Consider the following 23759-nt stretch of genomic DNA (forward strand, 5'->3'; position numbering starts at 1 on the left):
TCACAAATTCAGATTGTCCCTGAAAAGCATGGCAAGGAAAGGACCATAAGCTGAAAGAGTCCTGTCACTCAAGCAGAGAGTCCATGCTAAAAAGAAATGGCCATGACAAATGCTGCAAGAAACAAATGGTGACAGAAGGTCACCGGCAAAAGGAAAGCAGACCTAAGATAAGAAACACAAGAAATGTGTTCACAGCAGTTTGCAACAAACCACTGGAAGGGTTCAGCTTCAAGAAGGGCTTGAACAGTACTTTCCATTAGAAGGACGAGTATGCATGTTAGTCCAAAGGTGACAAACGCTTGAGGGATTCTGAACTGTCCCAGAATGAGTTCCTGGTTATTCATAAATGCAAACTGACATCATTTGCATGTCAAACAGATGCCTCACCTGTGAAGCCAACACTTCCATGATCATATGGCTGGCTGAAGACATTTGCATCAAGTTTTCCCCGATTTTACAAAAGCAGTCTGAAACCTACTGCAGACTGAGAAAAGCAGTAACATGCAATCCATCACAATTTTAATAAACTTCAGAGAAAAAGAGATTCTTGGCTGAGACAGTTAGTTCTTGAATTCCCAGACTCGCAAGACAGGATCTTAAGCAGGGCCGGACACAAATTAGATCACTTTGGAGAAGACTGCTCACTTAGGTACAGCATTAGCTCCAGATTCTTGCCAAAAGCAGCTCAAGGTGCAACACAGACAAGGATGACATGAGTTAGACAGGAACTCCAACTTCAGACTGAAAGAAATGGAAAATTTTGATGAATAAGCCTTGAAAACTTTGAAGCTTGGTCAGAGACCAGACAAAGCACAACCATGGCTCAAGAGTCACTCTATCTTCAACAAGGCTACCAGTTTTAACTCTTCAAGGGAAAACCGAGGAGTGTTAGTTCACAAAGATCCTCCAGCCAAACACATCATGGGTGCTTAGTCAAAGCCCTAAAAGCAAAGCCTGCTCGTGAGAACAAGCCACTCGTATGATACCTTTTGCCCTCACTCCCTCCTTGGTCAGATGCTACTATCCTAAAAGCTGCCAGGGACTTAACTGATCTTTCCTTTGAAAAAAAAGCTAGCAAATCCTTCATCAAATTACTTACTCTTACCAGGATTCAGCAGTCTTGATGTATAACCTCCATTTACTAATAGCAGCTATGTAAGCTAGCAGCCTTTCCTCTGTTAAGAAAAGAAGGAAACACACTAAGTCATGTCTGTGTACAACAGGCTTCTTAATTTCTTGATCATCCAGGCAGATCAGTTCAGAGGGCTCGAAAGAGTCTCTCTTGCCCACAGAGGGTCACGGTTGTATACAGTTCCCCAGATGAAGTCCTAATTGTACAGAACACTCACAATTTGGCTTGTTATGTGATTAGGCCATGAAATATTCTATTATGTTCCTAATATAGGTGGCTGAGACATACTGTAGTCAAGCAGGTCACCCAGGTCTTTTCCTACTCTTGTTTTCAGCCAAAGAGCCCTGATTTGTAAGTAGGTATTAGGTGCGTTATTAGCTCGGCTCCAATTCTATTCTTTCCCTCTGATCTGCAAAACTATTTCTACACAGGATTTATCTTCCTCTTTTCAGAAAATGCCTCCTAATATTCCGCTATCAAAAAGTTTCCTTGGCATATTTCAGGCTTTTTTGCCGAGAAAATAAAATGAAAAAGTATTTTTCAAGTGGCCAAAAGAGCTCTCCTTGTGAGACTTTATTAGTAGCATCCTTCCTTTCCATTAATTTGATTTTTAAAATGACAAACTGACAATGCTGCTTCACCCAGGTCCTTGCCCAACTACACTCTTGCAAGAACATCCATCTTCTCTAGCTTAACTAAACATTTCCCAAGTGGCACTACAGAAAATGCGTGCTCAGAGTCCTGATAGAAAATAGAAAGACATCAGATATAATCCAAGAAAAGGTCAGTAAGCAGGTTATTCCAGTACAATCTGGTTTTGGTGAACTCATGTTGCAAATTATCCCATTAACCATTTACCACCTTCATGTCTTGTATTATCCTTTCTATCAGCTTTTGTCCTAACGTCCAACAAAGCACTGTGATTAGCTGGTCTGCAATTTTTCTTTTACTCAGTTCTCCCTTTCTTCAGGGCATATTAGCCCCAAACACGCAAAGGGCTGTCATCTCATCTCCCTCCACCTTCTCTCCTCCCCCCCGCAAATATCTGAAAGGGTCCAACTCACCCTCCTTCATGGATCATGCTCCCAGGACTTTGATACAGAGGCTTTGAAGAGCTTATGGCACCTTTTGGTGAGCAAACATAAACACGACTGCACCCCTGCTGAACTGGGATGCTCAGCGAAGGTGCGGGTGGGGGAAGGACCCCATGGAGAGGAGTCCTTTTGCTCTCCAGTCACAGGAAATCTGCACCAGTATCAGAGGGCCACAGCTCTTTCTCCACCCTTGCCTTCCTCCCAGGCAACACTCCTTAAACCCAGGGAGAGCTTTAGTCCTATGATCAAAAGGTTTTACTGCCTGAGAGCAGCACAGCTGGCTATCTGATAAAAGGGATGGTTCGCACCTGGGTTGGAGGGGGAGGGTAAGGGGCCGTAAGGCAAGATACAGACATACACTATGGAAGAGATAAGTATAGAAAACCATATGCAAAAATTTCCTCAGAAAAGTGAGGGTTGCCTGAGATTTAAGACCACTTGTACTCAAACTAATATGGCACTTTTCTATTCTTCGCTTACACACCACAAGTTGCAACTTGATGTACTTATTAAAAATCTATGTCATCCAACTGGCAGCTTCATATGCCATGCCTTATAATTGTAAGATTAGTCATCACTTGGTCCTTCTCATTTCAGCATATTAAATTCTGACTTTTGCTTCTACCCACTTATGATAATATACAGTTCCATGAATTCATTACCATTAGACAATATCTCTCTGCCCTCCATAATACCACTTTTATAAAAACAAAAAGTATTCTGTCCGTACTGGATCCATACCGAGATGATCTTCAGGTCTGGCCGTATGATTATGGAAAAAATTGCCTCATTTGTCTCCCATGATTGCTCAGAGGGCAAATTTGGTCCAGTGTAGTTTCTGGCAGCCACCACTGATGGCTAATGTATTTCACCTGTGAACACTTCGCATCTCAGCATGGGCAGACACGGGCACCTCCCCACCCACGTTTTGGCCTTAAATAAAGGGAGCCTTCCTCAACTCCCCAGTTTGCAATCTTCTTCCTGCCATACTTAATCACCTCACTCTGGATCAGAAGCACCTGCACTGTTTTAAAGCTCGTGGGTGCACGCAACAACCAAAAAGCAATTAGATATCCCAACAAGTGAGTGCTTACGTTACTGATGAGCTGTGTACTGGCTTTCTAGATCTCAGCTACTCTATCTACTGCAAACACTTTGTGTGCCACAGCAACCGGGAAGGATGAAATTTTCCACCACAGTAAAAATGCAGGGCATGTTCTCACTTCTCTTAAATACCTGAAGACCATGAGGGACTAAAGATTTCTGTCACTATTTATTGAGACTTTTGTGACAAACATTTCCAGGCTATTGGATAAGGCCTTGCAATGGGATTTCAGACCCTGAGGAAACTACAGCTTCTACATGTACCTTCTTTGCCCAGTGCACAAGTGAGACAAACGCAGTCATCCCAATTTAGATTTGCACAAGCAAATATTTTCACTGATGCCACAAAAACCTGAGTATCAGAAGTCTGAGTTGAAGGAGACCTACCCCTTGCCTAATACTCCCTATCCCATACAACAGCACTCCCTTCTGCTCTGAACAAGTGAGTTCAAGGCCAAAGACGTCTGGGAGGACCCAGAACCACGCTCCTGGCAACTGAAGAGGACAACAGATATGGGAGGGCACCATTCAGACATGAGGGCAAAAGGGGTGGTAACAGGCACAGACAAGACTCAGCCTCACTAGCATGCCCTCAGGACCCAAAAGTTTGAACACATCAGAGGCCACGTTCATGAGGCCCCAGCCTCTTCCTGTAATCTCACATACTGAAAATAATACAAATCAACATAAGTAAGACACGGCTACATGAATTGGAGTGCCAACACTGGCTAATGGATTTCCATTGCTCTAAACAAAAGTTCCAAAAAGTTAGGTTCCCAAAACACTGCTCTTCAACTTCATATATTTCATTGGATTTCAGTAGCCAAGAAAAATTGACAGAAATCCAGCTCCTCGGATTAACCATCTTTCTGCTACGGACACTGACTCTTCTCTGCTAGCTTTTTGCCAACTCCTTCTTGTGCTTCTTTTCAGCAGGTATATAAGCACAGACTTTTTAAACTCTGCTCTGATGCTTAAGAAATTCCTTCCAGTGGCTTGCATGCTTCCATTGGAATCCTGGCCGCCTTAGGTACACTGCTAAAGCACAGGACCAGAGGTGAGAAATTGCATGCCAGGTTGTGTGGTTACAAGCAACAGCACAGGCTTCAGTACTGACCAGAAGCATATTTGATGTTACATTCACCTAAAAGCCCATAAACAGCCGCTGCCACTCAGTTTCCCATAGTCATTCAGTTAAAATACTTGCCGCTTCATGCCAGTTGAATCTATTTTCAGCAGTGCTGCAGACCGGTTTTCTTTGCCTAAGAGCTTCTTATTTTGCAATATTATTTGATTTCATACCCCCCTGAAAGACCATCGGGAGGATCAGCCAAACGATTTCCCGTATCAAGACCAGGAAGCAAAGGGAAAGGTTATGGTCAGTACGAGAACAGGACCCAAGTTTAGACGTATTTGTAGTGTTCGCTCACGCAGGAAGTCAAAGCTCAAGTTCATTAGCTCAAAGATATATCCACGTAGATTGGTCCGCCGTATTTGGCTCTTGTCAATTATCCCTCTCCTACGAGCAAATTAATTTCATGTAAGCTAGATTTGAAAGACGCAGGAACAAAAATCATGGCAATAATAAGATATTTCAAAGACATCCATCTGATTCCTTCTGTTTTATTGCTGTAGACTGTCCATTTTGGATACCTTGTCCAAACTGAAATTGAGCACTATTGTAAGTGTTTCAGTTGTAACAATTAATAACGTAATTATTGCTGAAGGAATAGGTAGAAGGAGAACTAGTGGCCAAGAAAAGCAAAGTGAGCATCAAGTTGTGTATTTATATCAGCTCCAAAACCAACATCAGCACTTCTAACCTCCAGGTTACAATGCGGAAACAAATAACTTAAAATCAGAAAGATACCAAATTACAAGTCTCTGATTAATATCTGAAATATTACTGGATGCCTCAAAATCTTTTGTTTTGCTTTCTTGTCTGAAAGAAAGAGTCTCAAAACAAACAAGAGGAGAAGGAGAAAAGAAATCCTAGGACTGCACTGTCTGTCTCAGAGCAAAAGGGCATTAACAATGTTCTCATGTGTAAAGGCTCTGACAGCAGATAAAGGAATTTTCTAGCTAATAAAAATAACAAAAAAAACTTGGGAAAAAAATTTATAGAAAACTATTTTGGTTAAAATTAATGAAGCAATTTTGCTCTCCCTATAAAAGAAATACTCACAGGATTCTGTAAAAATGCAAGAAAAATAGGTAAAGGAAACAACTGAGTGTCCTTTTTGTTATGATCAATCATATCGATAGTCCAAGTCCCACAGCTTATCTTAAAGGCAAAAAAATCCAAGGATTTTTATTCCTTACTTGTCCACAGAAGTACAACTGCACATCACACCTAGACTGCTTTATTAGCTCAGCCCTGTGTCTCAGGTGGGGATTTTAAGGCACAGAGAACTTTTAATGCTGGTGTGATTTAGATCCACTTTGACTGTGGGTTAACACTTTACTTGTACCTTTGTTATGTATAATGCCCTGCCCAAAAGCTAAATGACGATGCACGTGGTGAAGTCTTGTCTGCATTTGCGAATGTTGGCGGGAATTTTTGTTTGATGCAGTCTAAAAAGAGTATTTTACTTCCATACAGTTTAAATCCCTCAAAGAGGCTAATTTTAACTCAAGTTAGCACTAACATTAATTTTAATACTAACTCTGCTAAGAGTTATTTCTCCCCCATGTAGAGGTATGAAAGAAGGGGGTGGATGCATGCATGCTCACAAGCAGTAATGCAGCCATTCTAGCACAAATACATACTACAGCGTGATTTACTGGAGAACTGTAACACTTAACGAGCTAATTTTTTGTAAAGATGACAATGAACCAGTGATATATAGATGATCCAATATTTTCAAGCAATTGAAAGGAAATCTAAATCCACACTAGTGGTAATGTATATCAGTTATCCCATACACAATCGCATAAGCTGATCTGTTCTGTGCCCATATGATTGCACACCGAAATGTTAAGACATGTCAACACTCACCATCAAAGAGCAGTCCTGCCATAAATCTCAACAGGAAACCAGGGTTCAACACGTCATATGCAATGGAAAGCATACAGAAGGAGAAAGGGCAAAGGAAGGTCCCCAGCAAAGAGGGAGAAGAGCGAGACAAGACAGATGAAGGAGCAGAAGGAAGCAGTTAAGACCCTGATAAACTTAGAACTCTTTGCTCAATAAAGAGTGGAAAGCATATTTTATATATTAACCCATGCCACGCTTTTATAAACCAGTGCTATTTTAGTATTAATACTACACATGCATACAAACAGTCCTACCTCAGAAAGCACAAATTCCTTTTCTTTTTGATGTTACAGGGACCTGAAAGAAGAGTCTGTTTGCAAACACGAGGCTGAGCACTGAAGTTTTCAGCAGCGGCACCAGGGCTGTCTGAGGGATGCTGCAGCTCTTGTTTCAGTGGAACATGTCACCACTACCAGAAGAATAGCTACATAATAATCTTTCCACCTAACACTATACAAAGGGATTCACATGAACTCTCATTTCTTAAACCTAACCTTTCAGTACAGCTGATGGAGCGTAATGCTGTCTTCAAACATATTTATTTTCTTTTTAGTTTTTTTGTAATAAACCAATGCATAAAATGACCTGCCATTGTCTTACATGTCCCTAGTCTTCCCTAAGCCTGGATGAAGAGGCAGGAGTGGCTCTGCAACACCAGGGCTGCTCCCCCATCACATAACCTGAGGCACAAACTACCTCAACAACACCCTTTCACCGCCTCCTCTCCCCAGAGCAAACCCACTACTCCTTTAGTATCGTCTGTTTGATTCTGGCCAGCAGGAGATGCTTCAGAGACCGTGAAGAGTGGGCACCTGTGTGATGACCTGCCTCCTGAAAGGGTTTTCCCATGTTTCTGCTGCTTGATGTCCTACACAAGCTCCTCCTTCCAGGCAGAACAGGCTGCTTTGGCGAGTTTGGCTCCCAGCAGCACTCCGCAGCTCGGTCCGGGTATGGAAGCTGCAAGAAGGTATTTACAAACTGTGCTTTCTGGATTCAGATTGCTGCTTGAACAGACAGTCGAGCATGCTTTGGAGTGGCACAGATCAGAAAACTACTTCAAAAACTGTAACTGCAGATCGCAGCAATGAAGCAGCCAGACTAAGAATAAATATGGCAAGTGTACACTCACAAGACCACTATGTACACACGTACACGCTTGGCAATGGTAACAGTCCAAGTATAACTAGACTAAAACCCATTTCTGAAGACGTTTCTAAGGTTACTCGGTTAAAACTGAGTCATTGCATGCTGTTGCACATCTTATTTTAAATTCAGGATGCAGTCTGAGAAGTGTCATTTTTATAATTTCAAATTGTTTCATAATCAAGTTTGTAGGAAATTAATATAAATAATGCCATCTCTTCAATTAAGTCTTACACAGATTCAGTTTTGGGCAATCTATGTTTATATTGTGCATTTTCAATTACAATTAAAAAAAAAAAAAAAAGATCATATCTGAAGGACTTCTCTTTTAAACACCTAACCCTGGGACTGATGTTGTTTGGTTCGTTTAGCACACTGAGACCCAGTAGTATTCACAAACTAGATAGCTCCAGTACAAATTCCTAATATCATACAAAAAAAATTAAAACAAATGCATTATTTGTATCCCTGGTAATTATTACAAATAATTATTTTTTCTTCCCAGAGATAAAAAAAGATTACTTTAAGTAACATCATCCCTGTGATGACACATACATACCAATGCAACTTCGCATTAATCACAGCAGGCAAACCATCAATCAGTGCAATGTGACAACTATTCTCCACTCCTCCTCCTCCTCTCTCTCTCTCAAAAAAAAAAAAAAAAAAAAAAAAAACCACCAACAAAAAATCAACCCATCTTTGGATGTTGTGAACAAGAAGCAAAAATCTCATTTATTGAACATCGGCTTTTCAACATACAATTGCTTGCTCTCCTTCTCAATGGGTTTGATTTCTAACACAATGACTGGAAAACTCCTGCAATAATATAATATAGTTACAGCTCAAATACCAAACCTGTTCCGACCAAAAATGCCTACAGGAAAAAAATGAAGATTGGCTTAGTAGCATCCGTAACACCTGATCCCGGCTAACTCAAACGCATACGCTAATTTTAAGCCTCTGTGTAGTCCCTTGACTTCAGTGAATCCAGTGAAAGTCTAGAAGACTAGTCAGGCACTTCACACTGCTAGCCAGTGGGTAACTCTGGGATGGCGGGCAGGCCACGAGGAACGTGCCACAGAATGGTAAGGGCAAATAGCGGGTGGGAGCACACAACAGGAAACTTTTGCAAAAGAACTGGTCATGCGGCAGAGCTCCTTTCAAGGATTACTTGAAAAGGATGTCACCACTGTGGGGAAAAAAAATGGTATTTACTAACATACTGTTGCTTGCACTTTGATTTTTTTTTTTTCTGAAGTAGCAATACTGTGTGTCCATCACCTAATACTTACTCAAGTTACAGGATCTTCCATTTGTTATAAAATAAGACACTGAGATTTTTCTGCATATCTTAAAAGCAAATCCCTATGAGATACAGTAACTAAGCTCATTACGTTTGTTCTGATCAGCACAACACTTGAAAAAGTGTTGCTTTACCATCTTTTACAAACCAAAAGCAAGTTCAAATGATCAATCACTATTCCCCTCCCGTACTAAAATCCACACAAAAATACACCAGCCATTTCATAAATGCATGGATCTATAACCTTTTCTTTCACCTGAGCCATAAATCAGTGACAAGCAACTCCTCGCAGTGAGTCCTAAAAAGAGGTGGGAAGTACCTCCATTATGCAAGATGCAGAAGTCATCTTATCAAAAGCTTTTATTTAAAAGCAATCCAAGAAAATGAATGCCAATTTCTTAACTTTTATTCAAATCAAAGTAGAAAACCCCATTGTACAGGAATGCCTGTACAACCACTATTGGCCAAAAAGTCCAAACCCATGCTGCAACTTGGGTCTAGCATAGGACGAACAGCTTCTCTAACACTGTAGCACTTCAGAGTCATGAAGGGCCGTAAGCCCTACAGAACAACTTTTGACTAAGCTATTATCACAGGTTTAATGCTGCAATACTACAAAAGATGCCTTCTTCAAAAAAAACAAAACCAAAGCCCCAGTACAATACAAATTCCAATGCTAAAAGTACATAAAGAGAAATATGGATTGTGCCTGTTTGAAACTTCCCAAAGCAAAGACTTCTATTCGAGAACAAAGGTAAAGAAAAATCAGGGAAATACTGGTAGTTCATACCCACAGGTATGTGAGTTTTAAACTGAATTATTCTCTGTTCCTTTGACGCTGACAGTTCCCTCCATGTCTATTCAGACTCAAACAATTCTTGCTATAGGATGAAGTTGCAAAACTCCCTAAAATACAAAGTCTGTGGCAATTCTACATTTCCACTTTACTCCACAAAGGCAATATTTAATACCTGTGGCCAACAGTGTGTTGGACTACAATGGGGAGAAGTTATACAGTTGCTAAATAAACCACTTTTTGTAATTTGAGACTGAATATTTGACAACAGGAAGCTGCCAAAGTGTCCCGAGATCTTGATTTTGGCATCAGTTAGTGATGCTATCTCTTTACACATTCTGAACTTCAAAAATAGTGTTACATTAACAAAAAAAAAGTTTTCAAATCCCCACCCTTTAAATAGGAAAAAACCGCATCAAATAGTTCTTACAAGGAGATACATTAATACTGCATTTTATTATCAGTTAATTTAACCTGTATGTTTAGACACATTGGCATTATACAGGATGCCAACAACTGCTGGAGCAGGGGAGCAGAGATGGGTGAGAGGAGAAAGGGGGATGAGAAGAGGTTTTCACTCCAGCGAGAAACTTGTGTACCTGCCTGATGAACACGGCCAAACCTCTTTATGTATCCTATTTATCTTCAAATCTATTTATGTCACACAAGAGAACATATGAGCATAGCAGCTGTTACTATAGCAATGAAACTGGAAATTTTGAGAACACAAAAAACCCACCCCTGAAGGATGCTCAGTTTAGCAGAGAGATGGTTTAGAGAACAGCGCACCAGCATCTCACCTCTAGGATCTGCTCAAAGTCTGCGGTTACAGAGACATTAAACCAGCTGTAACAGCCTGTTCCCTGAAGAGCGCTCGGAGCCAGATAACCGCTACCTGTTACTTGGCACAACTTGGTGCACCCGGAGTTCCTGCTAAGTAACCCCGCGCCTGCCCATGACCCCAGAACGGCCTGCAAACGCGGGGAAGAGCCGTTCCCTGCACAAGGCGCTCAGGTTTTGACCGCGGCAGCGAAGGGACTCACCGCAGTAACACACACACACACCCCCCCACACACACACCCCCCCCGAACCCGGGGCAAGGGCGCGGAGCCGGGCGCCCGGCGGGGCGGGCCGGGAGAGGCGAGGTGCTCCCCTGAAGCAGCGGGCGGGCAGCCTGCCTCCCCCCACTTACCGCTGCCGGAATGGAAACCGCAGTTCCCCCCAAGGCGCTGTTCTGCCAAACCCGCCCCGCTCCTCCCTCGCCGCGGCCGCCAGCCGTGTCACCCCGCCCCGGGAGACGCGCCGGGGCCGCCGGGGCCGCCTCCTCCCCCCCTCCCTCGCCCCCCACCGCCGCCGCCCCTCCGCGGGCGCGGCGGCACCGCGCACCCCCCCCGCCCGCCCCCGCGGACCCGAGGCGCTGCCGGCCGCGATTTACCTGCGAGGGAGCCGGGTCTCTGCAGGGTGGCGGTGGCGTACAGCTCCTGGGAGTGCTTGCTGTACTGATCGGCAGCGTGAACCAGCCGCTTGGTAGGCGACAGGGTGGCGTAAGTGCCGATGGTGGAGCTTAACTGGTGGATAGGAGAGGAGGAAATGTTAGACTGGACGGTGGGCGGGGAGGTCACTCGGATGGGGGACGGCGACAGTCCCGCCGAGGAGACGACGATGTTGATGGGCGAGCTGGTGCTGTAGGACTTGGCCAGGCGGCTGGGGGACTGCTTCGGGGAGGAGAGGCGCTGCGCGGTGGCGTAGGCGGCGCCCTCGGCGGCGGAGCCGGCCCGCGGCAGCTTGGTGGGGGAGCCGCCGGGCTGGGCGGGCAGCGGGGAGCTCACCCGCTGCGCCGGCAGCGTGGAGCTGGCGTAGTAGAGCGCGGCGGCGTGCTGGGGCTCGGGCAGGTGGAAGGCGCTGCCGTGGCTGGGCGCGAAGGGCTCCCGCGGCTGCGGGGCGGCGGGCGGCGGCGGCGGCTCCGGGCCGCCCGGGTGGGCGCCGCGGCCCCCCGGGCCCTGCTGCGGGAAGGAAAGGCAGAGGCGTCAGCGGGGGCGGCGGCGGCGCCCGGCTCCCCCGGCCCTGCTCGGGGCGGGACGAGGGGGCTCGCTCGGCCGAGGAAGCCCCCGGCCGCACGCAGCCCCCAGCGCCCCCGGGGTGAAGGGGCTCCTGAATCCGCCGGGGCGCGTCCGGCCGCTGAGGGGGCGCCGGCCGCCGGCCCGGGCTGAGCGGCGCAGACACTCCTCGTCGTCGGCACCCGGCTGTCGGGCAGACGGCTCCGGGGTCCCCTGCTCCGCACTGCGCGCACACGCCTGCCCTTGGACCGGGCAGAGGTTAGCCCGAGTTTGTGTAGATAAATCAATACACCCCCCCCGCCCCCCCAACTTTTACTCTGCATACATTAGAAAAGAGCAGTTGAAGCCACGGAAAGGGCTTTAATCGGGCCACTTCCCTTACAGAAAAGCAATCGGTGTGAGGCACCGCGCCGGGCTGACACCGCCCCCGGGTTTCGCCGCTGCTGCTGCCACAGCGGCGGCGCGACAGGGCGCGACCGGACCCGCCGGCGGCAGAATCGCGACGCCCGCCCCCGCCCCGTCCCGGCCTGAAGAAGCGGGGGGGACGCAGCCCCCGCGCCGCGGGGGGACCCCGCCTCGGTGCGGGCCGCGCCCCGCCGCCGCGCGTTCCTGGAGGGGGCGGGGGGCGCGGCCGGGGCCGGGCCCTGCCCCGGGCCGCCGCCAGCGGGGGGTCTGCAGCGAGGCGGCGGGAGCTCCGCACCGCCCGGCCCGGCCCGGCCCGGCCCGGCCGGCCGCGGGCAGGGCGGCGCGAAGTTCCCCGGTACCCGGGGGGAGAGGAGGGAGCGAGAGAAAATCCTCGGCAGATGCTGCCCGTGAGAAATGTCAGCGGCCTGCCGCAGCCGCTTCTGGAGCAGCAAAGGACGGAGCTCGCCCTTAGGCGCGGGCGGCTTCCCCCTTTTTTATCGGGGATCGGAGGCTCAAGAGATCATCTGTGAATGTGGTAACGCTACAGTCCCCTAATAACTGCACCCCGCGGTGAGCCAGAGCTCAGCGCTCTGTTGGAAGACACGCTCTTATTTCAAATACTTTTTTTTTTTTTTCCCCTGGTTATTCAGGGGATTTACTTGAAACCTCAGGGAGCGCTCCAGATGCCGGGAGCTGACGGTGCAGTTTGAATCAGCCTGACCAGCGCTTCGCCCAAACACACGCACCTCTCGGCTACCCGTTTCCTTAGCGAGAAAAGCCTTTAAAATGTGAGTAATGAATTTTGTGACTCAATTCCAAGAGGTGTGGTGAATGTCGACGGCAGCGTTGTTTCACATTTAAATAGCAATGTGGTTTTTTAGTAGCATCCTATGGGAAAAAAAACAAGTAAACAAAAGCACCACGTTCCTGCTATGAAACTTGATTTATTTTCACTGCCCAATAAAGGATATGGTCAGGAACTGAGGACAAGATAAAACAACTATTCGGAGCAAAGACTAAGTGAGGTTCAAAATGCCAGAAAGGTGTACCTCTTCCTATGTATGCCCACTGGAAATTTTTCTCTCCTTTTTTTTTTTTACTTTTGGAGCCCCGCCCCTCATCTTAAATGCTTTGCATCTGGGGGAAGAACATGTGTTTTTCTAGGCATGGACAAGAAGCAAGGCTCTGGGGGAGCTGCTCCCGGTGCTTTGCTCCCAGTTGGTCGTAGCATGGCAGCTACCAGCACTCGCCAGCGTTCAGGCGTCTCAAGGGAGCACTGCCAGACCCACACCTCACTGGCTTCGGCAGGTTTTGCGCCCTGAAGCGGAATGGCCTCCTAGATAAATGTAATGTAAACCGTTCCCTCCCGCTGCTCCGTATGGCAAGTCCTGGGCGGGCAAGGAGATCACAGACGCAAGTCGCCTGCTCGCTTTGGCCTTGGACTGTTCTGATGGCGGCCGCCAGTTACAAACACCACAGCATCAAGTACGAGCCTTGACATTTTCGTAAATGGCCAACAAGCTCAAGTCGCTCGTTTAAAAAACTCCTAACAGAAACGAGGAAGGCAAACTCTGGGAACATCAATGAACTTGTAAAAGCTACTTTCATGCTGATCTACTTACCGTTTCTGCTTTAAACTGGAAAGAAGGGCTAATCTGCAACTGACTGTCCAACAGTGTATTTGACAGGAGTGCAGTTTTCATTTTCCAGCTTTAAATTGTACAGTAACAACTTTTATAAAACAAAAACAGGCTGGCGAGATTTAAGACAACATGGACAGAGCAAGTTTTGCACATGCCGAAAGGTCATTTGAACCAGCTACCTTATCAATTGATATTTGTTAATAAATTTTACTTTTTGGACTGTTAAGTGGCATAATAATGTATTTTGTAATATTCAACATTGTTCCAAAATACAGTCTTTTGCAATGTTGCCAGTGTCTTCTGCAACCCACTGCTAACGCACTTGCAACTTAGACAGTTTGTCATTGATCATAGGGATTTTACGCAAGCACTGTCATCATGTATACAAAATTTCTTTTCCTAATCTACTTCTACACTGCTCGATGTGTCAAGGATTTAGAGTAATTAATTTCAAGTAAACCAGTATTATCCCATATTCCTAATAAATCTCCATAAAGCTGCAGGCATTCTGCAAGTATTAATTCAAAACCCAAAAAAACCCCACTTCACGATTGTCTGTTACAGGGAAGAAGGTGTAGTGGCGGGACACAAGAATTAAATGCTTAATTAAAAACGCAGTGTATAGCCCTTCCTAAAAAGCTAAGCATTTGCTCTGTGTGAAGGAGAGAACTTTTGGATGAACAGATTGCAATGAAAACATTAGCATGCAGTATTTTCTAGGATGTGACTAATCTCAGACCTGTCTTAAATATACTGTGAGGTTCTTATGTTTTTTCAAATGGCCAAGTGTACAGTCACATTCTTCGCTCGTGTTTTCAGAGGCAAAATGTGTTTTAGTTTCTCCCCGTGTTTCTCCCTCTCTGTTGCTTAAGACTACCATACAGACGTGTCATTGTTCATCCTGCAATATGACATTTTACTTCATATGGAAGAATGAAATACAAGGGTATTTTTCCCTTATTTTTCCATTTATCCATTACTGTTGTCAACCTGATAATGAAACTGTGTTTAAACTAATAAATGGAGAGCAAATTTGCTTCCCAGTTGCTATATCCTCCTCCATCAATCTATTTCATAGATGGGAACAAAAATCAAGGACTTTCTTACTACAGCCCTATAAATATCGATTCTAAGACTCAGAGACTTAATTTTTCTGGTATCCCAAAGAAAAGGAGCCTGATTTGCTTATTTGGATTCGATATATAGATTGTGATATATACTTTTTAACAGCAGAAATGTCTGAAAAAACATGAGAACATTAATCCAGCTATGGAAATATTTTCTTTCTCATTTAATCTTACTAGAAAGATCATTCTCTACTGATACGGACAAAATGAGATCTGCAGAGCTCTATACAGAAGATTACTGAGGGTGTCCAGTTAGGTTATAGTAGGCTAGAGAACAGTCTAACTGTTGTTTGCCTGCCATAATTCATGCATTTAATGCACTAAATTTCAGAACATGAGCTTTTTTTTTTTTTTTTTTTTTTTTAGAATTCCAATTGAAAATTTAAATCAGAACTTTAACCAAAAAAAGATTAAATAAAAGACTGCAATACAAGATTTCTGTTTCATGAAGTGGAACTGAGAGGGGCAAATAACTGTGTTGAATTATTTATTCTGCTGAAAATTTTTCATGGATAAGGAATTACAAAATCCTAGGTGGCTAGACAGCTTAAGCAAAAGTTAGCTGCTAATTACTGAAACATCAGCATGTTGATTCCTGGAGATTGCTCCCAGAGGGAAAAACAGCGTGTAAGACCAGCAAAACCTGAATAGCAAAAGTCTCAGAGAACAAGATGACCATTATGAATACGCTGGCAGGTGCAGCAGATCTATATGGTATATCATCTAAAATCCCTTCAAACCATTTTCTTCTTAAGCATGCCAAAACACAAAACCAAAACCTGGTAGGTTTTGTGCATCTATGGTTCATAATTCACAGGTGTTAAGGAACAGAACTTCTGTCAGTGCAACCACCCGTCTTAGAACTAAGAACAGAAAAGGCTCCCTAGTAATTTCTTGGGAATGAGAGAATGATACAATTTCCAGGAAAATGCTGGAAAATTTGAATCACGGTACCAGTTACCCTTAAGAAATGACAGTTTGTGCTCAATGTCCTGTATACTTCTCTGACAGATAATGGAAGAAACCGAAGAGTTACATTACATTTGAGTAAGTCTGCATGCCCAGATGGGTCTGGATGAACTTGTATCCACAAGCATTTTTAGTTTAGCATTAAATGCCAGCACCAGTTTTCAGCTTGTTTTGCTCTCTGGAACTTTCAGGGATGGCTTGGCCCTTAAAATCTCAAACAAGGCCATATCTGTTGAATATGAACATAGTCATATGCAGTACACTGTTGCCCATGAGAAGACCCTTTCTCTTGATTCTAGGGAGGATTTTCCAATTGGATGCTCGAGTTGTGTGGAAGACATCCCTCCAGGCTGCTTTGGCTTCTTGAATATTGGTGGGTGTTGCTAGCTTTAGGCAGCAGACTTGATCATCTACTAGGGTTTTTGAGAGACACAGGTGGTCTTTTAAGGGCCCAGCTCTGTTTCACAATCTCAGTGATGCTCTGTGCTCTTTCAGTGACCGCAAGACTTGCCAGTCAATTGAGGGCTGTTTTTTTTTGTCAGCCCAAAGAACCTTCCATGTGGCTTCCCTCGAGGTATCACTCTGCTCTGGTCCAATGCCTCTATCAACCCTTTTCGACAAAGGGCAGAAGAGGGTATGGAACATGCGTAACATTCTCTAGTCTTTGGGATGCAGACTTCAGTCCTTGGGCAGCACCTGTGGAAGCGTCTTTCTTTTGCAGGACTGCTTTGCTGTCATTTATAAGTTCCCGACCTAACTAGGAAAACGCTACCTATGTTCAAATGCACTTATATGGTAACAGATGCCAGACTATACCTCTGTATCCCTCAAATGTGGCCTATTCCATCTGTTTCTCCTGATTTTATCACAAAAGGTCATGGCTGTATTGCGTTTGCAATATTACCCCAACGCTATTAGGAAAACTTGTCAGCCTACCTGATCCTAATCTCAAAGGTCACGTGTATAGATGAAGGTAGGTAATACCATCGTAGTCTTCTACATCCACAAACAGGATTGTGTGAGATCCTTCCAGAGTATCCAGAGATGGTCAATCTCTGGTTTTAAAGCAGCAATGAAAGCTGCAATCATTACCTACTGAAAGATCAAACCAGCATTATGCAGATCAGTTCTTCACTACCATAAGCTATAGTACTGAATTTTTCTCTGTAAGTGTCCTAATAAGAGTAATCTGCCTTAAGATTTCATCTTCTTCCTTTAATGACAGAAAAATTCTCATGCTCATATTTGGAATCCCATTTTAAATACATCATCATCTTCTACATTCTACCAGAAGCAAAGTCCTTATTTTAGATTTTGTCTGGGTAGATTGTCCAGCAGCCTATCACCTTGTGGCACAAACGACTGATGGCAGGAACAGCCATAAGTCTAACTGGAAAAGGCCAGTATACAGTTTTTGCTTGACAGTTGAACACATTCTTGTACTCATTTGCTAATATTTGCTAATATTCTAAATAGGATTGTGAGGTGTGGTGGTCTGATGAATGACAAACGTATGACTTGTTTATAGGAAAAAGGAGACAAGTTAGAAAATTAACTGTTAAATGATTTTTCAAGGCTTTTTTTTTTTTTTTGCCTTTTTTTTAGTTACCTTTACTTTCCATCTACTTTTTGTTTTTAAGGGTTTTCGAATTCTGTGCCAGCTTGTTCAGTCCAGAAGCTTCAGGAGCTTAGGATAATACGCAGTAGGGAATTACCTCTGTTGCTGCCTCAGCCTCTGAAAAGACCACAGCATCACCAGAAGCTAAAAGAGTCCTCCTCCAGAAATGTAAACTAGTTTCACTTCCTTTCCCCTCCCCTTGCAAATACATGGCAGAGCATGTGGAAAACCACTATTTGTCGTACATGCTATGCTTTATATTCCTACAATACCTAAAACATAAGCTGACCATTCTCAAGATGACAGTAAACCCAATCAGTGTAATTTGTTCACAAATTACATTGCCCAAATAGAAGATCACTTTTGAGCAACTCATCTGCAATATCTGCTACTTTTTGTAATAAGAGCCACTACTGACTTTTCACAAATAACCTTAATTGATTAATACCGGATGTATCAGGATCTGGACACCAAGTTTGAAAAGCTGTTTTCAGTGGGGAAACAGAGTAATTCCCTGCCAGAGGAGAAGCTGTTGCTAAGAAATGCTATTCCAGTAGCATTTAGAAGATAAAAGTTTTGTGTTCTAAAGTACTCAAAGCAGTAGAAAAACTCTATGATCTATAATGAAGTCCTCCAAATTGACAAAAATGTTAGATTGCACTTTGCAGCACTATACAGGAAGTCCCAAGACTAATTAGTTTCTCTTTTTTATACAATTACATTCTCAGAAATTGTTCTTGCTGTCACAGCTGGCCTTGGGACTATTTACATATTTTTTCCACACATTTGGGCTATCATTCATGTTCAGAGATAGCTATATTCCTTGCACAAAAATACCAAAGGAAATTGTCACAATCTGAGACGTTTTGACTCGTGAGGTTTATTTTAATTATAACAGGGGTAGCAAAACAATTCCAAGGATTGACTTTTTTTCTCCTTAATTGTGGTCATATTCAGAACTTTTTAATTTTGACTCTTCCTCTTCCTGTTTACCTCTTTTAAAACCTCCTTTACGTGCTTTTCATGATATTAATTCATAATTTACATGGCAGTTTGTTAATATTTTCAAGATATATTTTAATTGACCTTAAGTTGTCAAGCATCCTTTGCAGGATGATGGTGTGAAAATTATGTTCTGTGAGTTATTTTCCTGCAGGAACATCTACCATACAATCTGGAGGAACACAGGAAGAAAACCTATTTTCTGCCCTCTCATACCAAGAAAAGAAAAGGAGAGGAAACGTTGCCTTACTAACTTACTAGTTACCTTTCTGAAGGTAACCAGTTCTCTGTGAAGTAGATGGTTCATGAGAGCTTTTCAGATCTAAGCAATGGCTGTTCAGTGTAATTTCAATGAAAGCAGTCTAGATCATTAATTTTTTCCCCTCTCCATAAATTCATCCTTTTTTCTATCAATAAGTATGATAAAATTTATATTAAGAATATCACTACTTCTAACCCCTAGACAATTGCACACTTTCCCTTCCTGCCTTTTAAAAAAAAAAAAAAAAAATTCTTTTTCCCTCCCCTCTCATTTCTTCTTTGTTTTTGTTTCTGTTGCTCTCATAACCTGTTCCTTTTCCATCATTTTACTTTTTCTAGCCTCCTTGAAGAATGCATCACACCCTTGCAGGCTAACCCCTAGGGTACAATGCTTTTCACAAAGCACAACTCCTGATGACATCTGCCCAGGCTACAATTGGATATTGCAGCCCCCTTTTTCTTTCTAGCTGGAATCCTGCTCTCCTGCTGGCTCCAATCCCAAAGAACATCAGGGAGGTCCTCTTTGGTAAACACAGAAAAACCCTGAGGCCTTACCACTATGCAGGCTCATTTAAAACCCTTTATAGAAGAAAAAAAGTACCTACCCAATTTGAATTGAAATTTAACTGTGCTTTATTTCATTTTTCAGTCTTAGAGGATAGGGAGCTTTTCTGAGCAAATTGAGAGAATACAATATTGTACGTCTCTCGGTATCCCACAAGCTGTGCAATGACTATATAATACTTGAAATCTCTTAGCAATTTAAGGCTTTGAAATTCAAATACTACTCACTTCTACAGAATCCTGAATTATAAAGTGTCCCAGTGTCACACTAAGGTGGTCTGCTTTGCTGGGGCAGTTAACATCTAAACAGAGCAAATAACCTGAGCTGACCAGCGAAACCCAGCTAAGACTTTGTTTATGTACGGAAGCATGAACGCTTCTAGAAATTTTTGTCTATACTGAAGCTTAACTTCCCAGCGAGAGGCTTTGATGTTGCAGTGAAAAGCACAGAAGGTGAGAGGGTTAGGTGTCAAGAGCTGGGAGGGATTGTTTAAACAGGAAGAGAGATGTATAAAGTTTTCATGAGTATCTGAAACAATTTTTCAAAATGTTTGAAACATGCAGATGGCTGTCTGATAAGTTGCTTGTCTTACAATATGGGGGGAAAAAAGGGCAAAAAATTATTCTTACGCTTAGGATTAGGCCACGGCACCAGGCGATGCACGGCATCCCAAGCAGGTTTCGCATCTGGTGTCAGCCTGGCTTTGTTTTTCTTTGCTGGCACTTACTGCTTTCAGTAATATCCTGATACCAATGCAGGGAGGTCCTAGACCTTAGGGCTCCTAATCATCAGTCACAGACATTTTCAAACTTAAATGCCTAAACATGCTATCACCAAAATATATATGCAAGCAAGCAAGCAAAACTGGCATGTAAATCTCCTTTTTAATCAGGATTATTTTATTACTATGCAAGTCAACCCACTTTAGATTGACGAAAATCAAGGTGGTAACGCCACCCCGCTGCAGATGCACTGAACAAGACGGAAAGTAAAGGCAGACGTTCATGCGCCGGCAGGCACCGAACGGCTCTGTTTCCTGGGAGCTACCCGACATGATTTCAGGTGCTAGAGGCCCGGGCTGCTTAGGACACGTACCTGGCTGTAGCTCTGGATGGCACCTCTGGCCTGACCGCTGCGGGCCGGGAGCTGGGCGGCCGCTGTTTCGCCCAGGGCGAGGGTCTGGTTGCTGTGGTAGCTGGCCGAGTACTGGAAGGACCCTTCAGGTTTGGAATTGAGCTGGAGCGCGCTCTGGGAGAGGAGGCTGGGCCCTGCGGGGACAGGATTTGGGAGCAGTCAGAAAGTCTCAGTGAAAGAGCATACCTGTATTATCTGTCAAGTGAGCCTCAAAATTATCAGATGTATGTGGCTTCAGCTTTTCACAGTTTGGCTTTTCAGTAGTAAAAATCACATATATTAAATTGTTTCTTTACCACTCAGTCATCATTATTATTGTGTTCGAGCTACAGAGCACGTTGCTTTCTTTGCAAAAAACGTATGGTTTTGACCGGTGAAGAAATTCTAAGCCTAAACAAACCCAACTGTGCTATTTGATAAAGAAGTCTTGGTTTTCAGCTCAGAATAGTTGATGACTTTTCTTTTTTCTAAGGATAAGCCTTGTTTATTTCACTTAATTATATCCAGTCGTTCTGCATGGCAAATGCGAAGTTGTCCCTCCCTGGGCCCCCAGCACATTACATCTATTGATTACTGCCACTCCCTCCTGTACAGACAGTGATGTAATACTTTGGTGCCTGTAGGGATGGATGGCAGCCTTTAAAATATTAATAGCTCTTCTCATCACGTAGGACTCACCCTGATCTCAGTGAATCTTTGATGACTGTTTTGTCAGCCTATCTCATCTTCCCCGTCACAGCACTGCGCGGCAGGGGAGCCAAGTACAGGCGGCGAGCTTAAATTGGGGCTGCCAGACTGCAGGGCATGTCGGGAATGTGAACAGTGACACTTTACACAGTTATTTAGTTGTTCTGTGAAACTAAAACATGTTCTAATATTCATTAGCTTCACATACAAGTGATTTAGCTTATCACGTACCCACAGCAAATTCCCCAACTTTTGCCCCGAGAGCGTACATCAGACAGGGAAAGGCTCTTCCTACACTGCACTGCCGCGTGGTTTAGACAGGACCTCCCACAACCGCTTTTAATGGTGAACTCATTCTGTCTCCACACACGAAGAGCTACGCTGAGGAATACCCGCCTAATCCTTCCCTATGCCTTCACTGATTTTAGTCTCTTCTAATTTTCAATAAACTAGCTTACTCTTCCATGGTGCCTGGGCCCAGCAAGTGAAATACAAGAGGAGAAAAAAGAAGAGGGTTATGCCTTGGCCATTGCATGAGTTACAAAGAAGTCTACCTTCAGCCCAACAGCCATCATCTATAGCATATTCAGCGGCTCCACGGGGATGATTGATAGGTTCGTCTTCTGGTTAGCACTAACAAGCTCATGAGAGCATAGAAGGTGACACAAACGTTAAGGGATGTGAAATGGTTACGCTGATTTTGCTCCTACAGAGCATGTGAAAAGTTCAGTTTTAAAAAGACTCACAGTGTGAGTGAATTCACTGGAATTTTGCCAGAAATAACTCCCAGTACATTCCTGATAGGAAGGCCAAATTTTATGACCTTTAAGTCTTTGCTACGAGCATGTACGGCTGCTCCAAAAAGATTTTCACTTAGAAAATGTGCAAACAACCCCACCCCCAAATTAACATGGAGAGTATTTTTTCCCCTAGCCTGTTTCTCAGAAATGGCAGAACCATTATAACTGATATTTTCCAAAATCCAACCCGAACCGCTCATATTATAAACAAATCGTAGTAGGCTATGTAAAGTAGAAGTGTTGACATCTAAGCATAGACTGGGATTATGACACTATTTTACACGTCAACACAATTTATACTGTAAAGTCGATTGCATTCATCAGAATATTCCAGATATAGGAAAAAATTAGAATGTAAGTTCTGGTCCTCGTATTTTCCTTACAGGAGGCAGGGCTCCATGTATGCTGTGAGGTTATTAAAAATGTATCACATGCATAGGAGAGCTGAATTTAATCCTGCATGGGTGCTTATAAATCCAACATTTAGTAGCTTTCCATTCCCTGACTCTGCAAATAGGGTTCACTAAGCATTTTCCATTTAACTGGTTTTGTTGCAAATTTTGTTCTTTAATGAAAGAAACATTTTCAGATTTTTTTTTCAAGAGCACAAAGAAAATACAGGCTTAGTTTTAAAATATATCTGTAGACTTTATTTTAATCTTTTGGATTCTGAATTTTCACTGAGAATTTGCCTGTGATCAAGAGCCATGATTAAGTTCAGAAAACTCACAAAAGCACTTTCGCAGGAGGGACAAAAGTTGCAGCAAGAAAGCAATTTTTGTGCATCAAAGTGTTTGTACTCGTTCTGAAAGTAATTATGCTGTGACATTTCTAAAGCTTAAATCATGATTAAACTATCACATGCTATGAACTCGATATGTTTAAATTTTCATTGCATCTGGCTTTCAAGTGTTCCTTTCATATTACTATGGCTCACTAGGGGATTTACATAGCCAGCTAGAATCACATACATGGGTTCACTGCACCATTTAGCCTAAACACTTCCATGCACTTTAAGAAACTTATCAAAACTGTAGGAAAAAAGAAAAATGAATAAGAAGTTTGGAGCACATGGACTTAAGTTCACTGATGACTGTATAGCAGTTTTTATTTTGTACCTTAACAAGCAGTAATGAACAATGAAAACATACATACATTTCAATAAAGTAATTACAAAGTCATTTGAGAGAGACAGCCAGATAGATGTTTAAATTTTAAATAAGCCCACGTTTCTCAGGAAAATGTAGAATAGAGTTGTGGCTGCTCACCTGTAAATAACGAAGTCTAAGCCAAGCGTACAAACTACAAGATACATTTGAGATCAATCAGCGTGATCTTGAAAAAACGTAAGTTCCTTTTTCAGGATTTGGGAACTACAAGCAGTCCTGTCTTGTCTGATAGAGAAAAGATGGATCGCTTTTGTCATTAACATTCTTGAGATTTCAATCTGAAGGCAAAACCAAACCTTCTGAAGAGCCCGCAGCTCACCCAGAAGAGAAGAAAGTGGTTTGTTTGTGTACTTCTATACGCTGATGGCTCTTGACAACAAAGCACTGTTTCTTCCTGGCAAAAATTTAAACTCTGTTGTGTAGGTATAAGAAAGTGTTCATGCAACTATTTTTCATTTGTTCTCAGAAGAGTTAAGGCAGCTGGAAATTCTCTATTTTCAGTTAGGCACTGGAAATCACTAGTTAACTACTAGAACAATTCAGTCTTATTTGTGCCCTTAATGCTACATAATTAACTACCAATCTTCAATTTAAAATAAGCTTGAAAACAAACACTGCCAGCTTCATAAGGTTTAGTTTAGCAGATACTGAGGATCTGTAGTACTGCTTTAAAAATTTGTAGTACATTTTGTTTCTATTTGGGGGTATGG

At 43.3% G+C, this 23759-nt stretch overlaps 1 protein-coding gene across 1 annotated transcript in view; it reads right to left on the bottom strand.

Moving 5' to 3' along the window:
• The window catches only part of CTNND2 (catenin delta 2), a gene marked incomplete at both ends in the record, with an annotated part of 558729 nt that overhangs the window by 283628 nt on the left and 251342 nt on the right, over positions 1 to 23759 (bottom strand). The window contains 2 exons of the mRNA XM_082315082.1: positions 11048 to 11612; positions 20355 to 20527. Coding sequence (XP_082171208.1) covers positions 11048 to 11612; positions 20355 to 20527 — 738 coding nt within the window. The remainder of the gene's footprint in view (positions 1 to 11047; positions 11613 to 20354; positions 20528 to 23759) is intronic.

Source organism: Platalea leucorodia (assembly GCF_965183815.1).
Source record: "Platalea leucorodia genome assembly, chromosome: 1".
NCBI lineage: Eukaryota > Metazoa > Chordata > Aves > Pelecaniformes > Threskiornithidae > Platalea > Platalea leucorodia.